General features: G+C 42.3%; 1 protein-coding gene across 1 annotated transcript; it reads left to right on the top strand.

Annotated features, from left to right (window-relative positions):
- Positions 1-5,450: 5,450 nt before the first annotated feature.
- Positions 5,451-8,814, top strand: TNFRSF17 (TNF receptor superfamily member 17). Its single transcript, XM_043456253.1, has 3 exons — positions 5,451-5,713; positions 6,321-6,452; positions 8,283-8,814. The coding sequence occupies exons 1-3, from the start codon at positions 5,596-5,598 to the stop codon at positions 8,567-8,569; spliced, it is 537 nt and encodes a 178-aa protein (XP_043312188.1). The 5' UTR covers positions 5,451-5,595; the 3' UTR covers positions 8,570-8,814.
- Positions 8,815-9,704: the final 890 nt, after the last annotated feature.

Here is a 9,704-nt window from a genome sequence, read left to right as displayed (position 1 = left end):
TCCTCCCTGTTTTCTCTGTGTAAAGTGAGGTCAGACCCAGCACTCTTTTGGTGATATCATTACATTTACAAACTTTTTCAGGAAACTTAAACAAAAAATCCTTATTGTTAAAACATGCTATTTACTTCTGTTTTATTATTTTGCTAAATCCTCAAATCACGGTCTTTGTGGACTAGAGAGAATTGTAGAGATAATCCGGCCTGACTTTTCCCAAATCATGTTCACAAAACATTTATTCCTAAATTTTCATAGGTGATCCTTCAAAATAGGGATTCAGTGACCATGTAGGTTTGAAAAGGCAGCATACACACCCTCCCCCTTTTGAAGAATCCAAATGCACTTTAATAAAGTTTGAGATACCTCTTTTAAAAAAATATTTATTTGTTTGGTTATGCTGGGTCTTAGTTGCAGCATACTGCATCTTTAGTTGTTGTTGCGACATGTGGGATCTTGTTCCCCGACCAAGGATCAAACCTGGGCCCCCTGCATTAGGAACACAGAGTCTTAGCCACTGGACCACCAGGGAAGTCCACCCAAATGCACTTTAGTAAAGTTTGAGATACTTCTTAAACTTTGAAATGTGTGTATCAAGTAGGCAGTTGGAAGATGGGTCTGGATTTCAGGGTCTGGGTTGGAGTTGAATATACAGATTTGGAAGGTAAAATATTTAATATCATGGGAACAGAAGAGATGAGTAAGGAGAGTTTAGAAGGCATGAGTGTGTGAGGGCTGGAAGTGGTGCAGCTCTCTTGTGACCATGAGGGAAGGATCTAGGAATGGAGCCAAGACTCAGAAGATGGCATTGATGAGGCAAGTGACAGAGAGAAACTTCAGCTGCTATAGCTGATTCTACTATACTTTTCAGCTATAATACTAGTAAATTCTTTTTGAACTTAGGTTTTTATGTTATTTCTATGGGAAGAGTCCTGACTAACATAACATCTCCCAATCCCTTATCTCTGTCTCCTGTGTTTCCCCATCTCCTTTGCTGTCATGGAGGAGAATCAGCTGACCCAAAGATGCCAGAATTCACGTGTTGTGCTGTGAAAACTTGCTAGTTGTTTAGTAATTTGGGAAAAGGATCTCTTAATTGAGTGGAATTTTCCTTGCAGTTGGGAGATGTTATACTACTCCCCTTATCCTGAGGAGCAAAGGGGAAGGCACAGCTTACCTCAGTAAGTGTCTGTTGTGGACATTTCAGGCAAGAGTGGAGGAATCAGTTAAGAATGGGTGAATATGGTTAAGGATTTTATGTTTGGATTATTAGCAATCAACCTAAACTGACTCTGGCCAACATAAGCCAAAAAGGAACTTAATTGGAAGGATCACTTTTTTGGAAGGTTTCCCCCACAAAATCAGAGCAAGCGGAACAAGCTGAACAGCAAACCAGGGGAAGGGGAGGGACCAGAGCCGCTCTGGGGAGCCTCAGCAGGCTGGCGTTACCCTCCTCTCTGAGCTGCCCATCCACTGATGGGATACAGCTGCAAGTTCTGCTCTCTCTGGTTCAAGCTTGAAGGACTTAGAGAAAGATGCTTTTGGGGAGAGAGTGTGAGGTAAAATGAAGATCCCCAGCCTGGTTCCCAGGAGTCTACCCAGCACATCTGAGTCGCTTGGCAACAGGTCAGGAGGTGATTGCCATGACCTCTCTGAGGATGGAGCCATTCTTGGGCTTCTCCAGGATGCTTGAGGCCTACAAGGGGTTAAGAACAACCTCTGCAGGGACTTCCCTGGCAGTCTAGTGGCAAAGACTCTGTGCTCCCAATGCAGGGGACACAGGTTCAATCCCTGGTCAGGGAACTAGATCCCACATGCTGCAATTAAGAGTGAGTGGCGCAACTGAAAAAGATCCTGTGTGCTGCAACTAAGACTTGGTGAAGCCGAATAAATAAATTATTGTTGTTGTTCAATTGCCAAATCGTGCCCGACTCTTTGTGAGCCCATGGACTGCAGCACACCAGGCTTCCTTCCCTGTCCTTCACTAACTCCCAGAGTTTGCTCAAATTCATGTCCATTGAGTCAGTGATAAATAAATACTTAAAAAAAGAAAAAGAACAACCCCTGGGGGCCTTCATTGCTTGTAAGTCCCAGTGAGGGTGCTTTGGCCCTCACACTGTCTCAGATTCTGCCCATCCTGGTCTGACATCTTTAATCTTTATTCTTTCCCCTTTAGACTATGATCTTCATCTTTGAGTAACTTTCCTTTTACTCTACTCTTTTCCCTCCTCCAAGCTCCCCAGCTACTATAGACAGAATTAGTGAGAAGACAGCTCACTGTGTGTGGGCTCTCATGAGACACCAAATCTGCTGACACCTTTATCTTGAAGTGCCCAGCCTTCAGAGCTGGGAGAAATATAGTTTTGTTGTTCATAAGCCATCTAGTCTATGGAATTTTGTATAGTAGCCTGAATGGACTAATACAGCACCCTTTAAAAAAATGATTCTATTGAAAAAATAATCATTACTATTAAAAATAATTATTCACACAGTACCACAATTTTTCAATGAAAAGTAAATTTGTTTTTCCTCCCTGGGCTTTCTGTCTCTTGCCAGAGGCAATGATCACTATCAGTCTCCTGAGCATCTTTTCAGATGTAGTGTATGTTTATATCTCTATATAGACCCTACATATTTTATTTTTTTTGTCTTTTTTAATTTTACTTTTAAAAATATTACATATTTTATTTGTAAACACAACAAAGAAGATTGAAAACACACTCTTCAGTACTTTGCACTTTTCACTTAGTGAAGTACTGTTCTCGTCAGAGGGCATCTGTTTCATTCTTTTACGTGGTTGCATAGTATTCTACCGTGAGGTTCCCCATGATGGACGGGCTCATGTGACTACACATGGTGCTGCAGCGAACATCTTTCTACATGGTGCTTCAGGCACCGGAGCCAGTACATCTGTCAGAAACAGCAGTGCTTTCCACCAGACTTCCCCGGCATGGCCTAGTTTGGCCACTTCCTCTTTCTCTCTGCTCCTTCAGTACCCGCAATATACCGACTGACAGACTCAAAGGCCAGCAGTGACCCCTTCCCCAGTGCATCAACTCTGACTTTTCAACAGAATTTGATCCCGCTTCCTACCCTTCTCTGACACTGTCCTTGCTTGGCTGATAGGAGAGATAACCTTTGTCCTGGCCTATCTCTAATCCTGCTTTTCCTGCGTCCTTTCCTGTCTCCCGGGGTCACCTTTGGCAGGAGCCTGAGGGCGAGGGACCTGCAGGGCCAGCCCTTTCAGCTCTTGGTTGACCCACCAGGCTGTCACACCCATTGACCTCACCTCTGGAGGAATGTGAGATTTTCATCAATTGGAGTTCAAACTTTCCTCTATGCTCAAGCCTTTCATAAAAAAAAAAAAAGTGTGTTCTTTTTAATTCTTGCATTTATCATTGTTTTCATATCAAAAAGTGTAAAGAATAACCAAAAATAAAACAAAAGAATAACACAGGAAATGCCAATTTGTCCACCATTCAGCTTAATAAAATGTGACCAATATAGGTGAAGCCTCTTTTGCCCCCTAGAGATATGCACTGTCTTTAATCTGAGATTTTTCCCATCCTTGCATTTTACTTGAGTCCTGTATTTCTGATTGACTTCTTTGGACATTTCCATATGGGTATCTCTCAGTATGGTTAAATGCAAACACATGTGATTCCATTTATATAAAAGGAAGAATGTGCTACATGAATCAGTCAATCAATCAATCATCTGGCCACCTACAGAAATCCTTCCAGAAAGATCTATATCACAAATTGCCTAAACAGAACACATTGGCAATAGCATGGGGGACTCCACTCAGTACTCTGTAATAACCCATATGGGAAAAGAGTATGAAAAAGAATAGATATGAGAATATGTATAACTGAATCACTTTGTATAATACAACCTCATAAATCAACTATACTCCAATATAAAGAGAAAAAAACAAGCAAAGAATGCATTGGTAGGCCTGTTTGCAAATTCTGTTTTATACACCCCAATATTAATGGTGATTGTTTCTGTATGCTACGACTACGGATAATTTTGCTATATGCTCAACTGTTTTTTCAAAGTTTTCAACAGTGGAACATAGACATTGGAACATTCAATAGACATTGAATAGATGTTCAACAGTGGAACATAGACATAACATAGACATATGTTATAATATTATATTAATTTATTGTTGTTGTTCAGTCACTAAGTCATGTCCGACTCTTTTTGATCCCATGGACTGTAGCACACCAGGCTTCCCTGTCCTTCACTATCTCCCAGAGTTTGCTCAGATTTATCTCCATTGAGTTGGTGATGCCATCCAACCATCTCATCTTTTGCTGCCCCCTTCTCCTGCCCTCAGTCTTTTCCAGCATCAGGGTATTTTCCAATGAGTCGGCTTTTCACATCAGATGGCCAAAGTACTGGAGCTTCGGCTTCAGCATCAGTCCTTCCAATGAATATTCAGTGTTGATTTCTTTCAGGATTGACTGGTTTGATTTCCTTGCTGTTCAAGGAACTCTCGAGAGTCTTCTCCAGCACCACAATTCGAAAGCCTTATATTAATAGTCATATATTATTATTATGTCCCAAATATGTCTTCCCCAGCCCTCTTTTACCTCTCTTTTTTTTTTAAACCTCTTTTACCCTAGAAGTAAAAATAGAAGTTGCCTCTTTTATCCTATAAGTCTCTATTTGTCAGAATTCTGGGATTCTTCCTAGGTTTAAAACCTGGTAGTCGTGCTTCATACTCCTTTCTTCTCACATTCTTCTATCTTAAAAAAAAAAATTGTTCACTTGGCTTCACCAGTTTTAGTTTAGGCATGCAGAATCTTTACTTGCAGCAAGTGAATGCTCAGTTGCAGCAGGTGGGATCTAGTTCCTTGACCAGAGATCGAACCGGGCCCCCTGCTTTGGGCACATGGAGTCTTAGTCACAGGATTACCAGGGAAGTCTCCCCCTCTCACATTCTATCTTCCCACTATACTTTGTGGTTATTGGAGTGCATTTCTATCTCCTCTAAGAAATGGCAACCTGCTCCAGTATTCTTGCCTGAAAAATTAGAGGAGCCTGGTGGGCTCCAGTCCAAAGGGTCACAAAGAATTTGACACAACTGAGTGACTACGCACGCATGCACAGTCTCCTCTGTTAGATTTCAAGTTCCTCAGTGACTCAGACCTTGTCTTCTCTCTCTCCCTGGGGCCCATCACAGCACAGCTCACAGAGCAGATGCTCCAGAAATGGTCACTGAACCTCCTGCTTGATGCCTGGGGCTTGTTGACGATCCTGCAATTGTCACCTGCTTGAGAAATCTCCTCTATAAATAAGCAGTTTCTGTTTCAAGTATGGTTCGCTCTTGCTGCATATACCCCCTCTCCTACCCAACGCAAGCCTCAAACTTAGAAACTGGAATTAGTGTTGGTATTCAAATCCTTAGCCACAGTACAAAGAGTCAGCCCCCTTAAGAACCAAGTCATCAATGTGACGTTCTGGTTTTTTTTCCTTGACATTCTGGGTGCCGTCACTACATTTGCTGGGGAATTCTCATCAAGAGTTTAGGTGTCCTTCCATGCCGTCCTTTCTGTGGTTTCCTTGTTGCATTTTGTGATCCAGTTCCAGATGGCTCAGCGGTGCTCCCCAAATGAATATTTTGACAGATTGCTGAATACTTGCAAATCGTGTCAACTTCGATGCCCTAATACCCCTCCTGTAATATGTCAGCATTACTGTAACACAAGTAAGTAATCCTGTTTGAACGATTACTTGTTGGTGTGAAGTATTTGCTGTGTGTGTGTGTGTGTGTGTGTGTGTGTGTGTATGTGTGTGTGCGTGCATGCTTAGTTGCTCAGCTGTGTCCGACCCTTTGTGACCCCATGGACTGTAGCCCACCAGGCTCCTCTGTCCATGGGGATTCTCCAGGCAAGAATACTGGAGTGGGTTGCCATGCCCTCCTCCATGGGAATCTCCCCAACCCAGGTCTCCCACGTTGCAGGCAGATTCTTTACTGTCTGAGCCACAGGGAAGCCCAAGAATACTGGAGTTGACTGTTTATTCAAAGAAGAAACATTATGGGGAAGGTGGTGAGATTTTCTGAATCAAAAAGAGAAAGAAAATAAGGCAATCATTTAAATGCCAATAGGAATGGATACTTTTTCAGAACTCAACTCTATTTTATTCTGTGATCTTAGCAACATAGATTTTTATCATCTCTCCTAATTAAGTATTAACTTAGAATTTAAAAGTCAAAGCTGAGGAATTAGGGGAACAGGATGGCAAATAATCTTGACCTGATGTGAATATTATGTTATCAAGTTCATTTTCTCTCTGATGTTCTTTTGATTCAGTGAAAGGAACAAATACATTTCTCTGGACCTGTTTGGGCCTGAGCTTGATAGTTTCCTTGACAGTTTTCTTATTGATGTTCTTGCTAAGGAAGATGAGCTCCGAACCATTAAAGGACAAACTTAAAAACACAGGTTGGTTTGATGGTTGATCTTTGAAATCTCTTTCCAAGAGGTGGCTATTGTGAATTTCAATTCCTTTTCTTCTTTCATGTTGTGTATCTCATCTGGTAAGTGCCCTTTTGAGTATGTTAGATGACAGTTGGGTTAAATAAACTCTTGGGAGAAGTGAGTTTCCTTTCCAATGTTTACACCTTCTTTGTTGATGTCATACTATGTCAGCCTTCCTCAACATTCTTCCTTTGGTATTTACTCTTTTGAAGTACTGAGGCCTCCTTGGGAAACATCCATCTCTTTGACCAAAGTCAGCACATTGATTAAACATCACAGTATCAGAAATAGCTAGCCGGGTCTGGTACTAAGTGTATTTGACAAAATTGGTGACTGTATTTTCATACAGATACAAGTGTTGTTGGCTCAGATGAACATTCTACTGCAGAAAAAAGCTAGAAATGAATACCAGTTGCTCCTGGATTATTTAAGCAATCATCTCAAAGATCTTTATCTTTATTAAGCAGTAGAGAGTCAGTCCCAGAGAAGTGAATATTCTGCTGAAGAGTTTCTTAAGAGAAAAATATTTCAGCGCCTTTGCCCATGAGCAAATTTCTAAATGCTTCGCAGTCGTTGCCCTATTTCTTTATGCGTGTATTTTCCGTGCATAATCTATAAGGCAACATCTCGTCTGCTTTCTAGTGCAGAAAGGGGAGGAAGACGGCTGTTCCACATCATTTACTCATTTCTCTTTTTTTGTCTGGGGCCTGAGAGACAGGTGGGGAGTGACTTTAACAGTGACATTTTGGAAGATGGAGGTATACTGTGGAATGTTGGGAAAGTATTAAAATGTGCCCGCACAGGTGTGTAATGAGGACACAACAGACTCCTTCCTTATGGGATCATGAAAGATTCATTAAAAAAAAAAAAAGTAATCTGCCCAATGCTCTGTAAGAGAAACATCTTTACTTTGAATTGTAAAGTGTCACCCCAGAATCACTTTGGTATGCTGTAACACATGCTGATCTGTCATTTCACAGTTATAAAAAGGGTCGGTATTTAATGCATCCAAGGGCCAAGTGGGTCAGAAACGAATGTGGTGGGTCACTGGAGGTTCCGTGATAGGGGAGCCTGTGCCCAGCTTGAAGGAGACAAAAGCTATTGATTGACTCCCAAGTGTTTTCCTGTAGGAATGTCAGTTCCCACTGGCCATATTTTGTTGTCTTAAAAAAAAAAATAAAGTAAAAGAGGGACTTCCAGTGTGGTCCACTGGTTAAGACTCTGCACTTCCACTGCAGGGGGTATGACTTTGATCCCTGGTGGGGGAAGTTCTTCGACCCTTTGGACTTTGTGACCCTATGGACAGTAGCCCACCAGGCTCCTCTGTCCGTGGGATTCTCCAGGCAAGAATGCTGGAGTGGGTTGCCATTTCCTTCTCCAGTGGATCTTCCTGACCCAGGGGATTGAAACTGCGTTTCCGTGTCTCTGGAAGTGCAGGCAGATTCTTTACTGCTAAACCACCTGGGAAGCACCCCCATGCCATGAGGTGTGGCCACAAAAAAAGAGAGATCAGTTGTCTAGATTTGTATGTAAAATCTCTTGAATTTCAAACGTGGGCCAACATAAAACAGATAAGCAAACACTTTAAAAATACTGTATGCCCTAAAGTGAGCATGTCTTTGAACCCAACGTGGCCCATGGTCTTTCAGCTCATGACTTGGGGTGTAAGGCCTGCTTCTTCTGGGGAAAGACTTTTGTCTCCTGTTGCTTTGATCCCTGATGCATGCTGCTAAGTGTGGCACAACCAAGCACCCTGAAAGATTTAGGATAAATCTTTCTGTTTTGTGCATTCAGGAGCGGTTCTCCAGAAGAATGCTAACGCAGACCTGGATGTTAGCAATAACAGCAGTGTCGTGGCTGAACCTCTTCTTTCGAGAGGCCTGGGGTACACAGTAGAAGAATGTATGTGTGAAGACTGTGTCAGGAGCAAACTGAAGGTCGATTCTGACCATTTCTTCCCCCTCCCAGCGATGGAGGAAGGCGCGACCATTCTTGTCACCACGAAAACAAACGACTACTGCGACAGTCTGCTAGCCACCACCAGTGTCACAGGGATGGAGAAATCAATTCCTACCAGATAATTAACCATGTCAGTGGTATAGAGCTACTTGGAAAATCTTTGTCCTAAGGGAAGGATGGTGTGTCAGATCTCTTTAAGATGATTGTACTTGTCGGCGGATGATATGGCTTCCCATCCTCTAATTCTGGAAAATGTTTATGTTAGCAATGTTTTTCTACCTTATTGTTGGGAGCTTAACTCTGGAAGTTTCCTTGGTTTTATGATTAAACTGACTCACTGAAAATAAAAAAAGCACCTCAATGTGTAGATCCCATAGTCACATATTTCTATGGCTAGGCGGCTTCTCTCCTATACATGCACACATACATTTCAGGACAGACTGGATTTCTCTCTTTATTGTCAAAGGAGAGCAAGGTGATCCAATGTACTCTCTGTATATAGAAGCCTGGAGTCAGCCACCCTGATTCAGTGTGCAGGGCGTGACTGGTGCCTGACCTTGGGAGCTTCCAGCTTCATGGAGTCATACAGGCATTATTATAATCGTTTAAGTGAACGTGTAGCTGCAAACTCTGATAAAGGTGTACTCGGTGTCATTTTTGCAGTTAACGCAGGAAGTAATAATGACAGATAGCATTTATGTAGCCTTTCTAAGGTGCCAGGAGTTGTTCCAAGTGCTTTACCGGTACTAAGGCATTAAATGTACACAACAAATCACAAGGTAGGTGGACCATAACGATCTCCCTGTTACACACGATGACAGAAAGGGAGTCAGAGCAAGGGTCACATAGACGGTAAATGCAGAGCCAAAGTGAAATCCGGCATTCTGATCTATCCCTTTTTCTTCTTCTCATTATTAATTTAACTCCATTTCTGAGTTTCTCATCTCGTTGGGTTACCCATTATTGGGAGAGAGTTGCCTTCCTTGGGTTGTGCAAAGGTCCTGGGGTGTTACGGAAACAGGCAATGCCCTCTGGTGTCTGTTGACTTTGATCGTTGTTAAGATAATGCCCTATTAGCACCACATCAGAGAACCTCGAGGTCTTGGGGCTTTGTGGCTTTTGTGTTGGGTTTGGGATATGGAGAAACTTGGTGAGACATTTCTACCTACTTAGGGCCCATCATGGCTTCATTCCAGGGTCTTCAGGGCCATAGATGATACAACATAGCAATGAAGGCACTGGCTCTTCGAGTTTGAA

This window comes from Cervus canadensis, chromosome 32, assembly GCF_019320065.1.
Source record: "Cervus canadensis isolate Bull #8, Minnesota chromosome 32, ASM1932006v1, whole genome shotgun sequence".
NCBI lineage: Eukaryota > Metazoa > Chordata > Mammalia > Artiodactyla > Cervidae > Cervus > Cervus canadensis.
The sequence above is the reverse complement of the archived record's forward strand: the minus strand, read 5'-3'. Positions and strand labels throughout refer to the sequence as shown.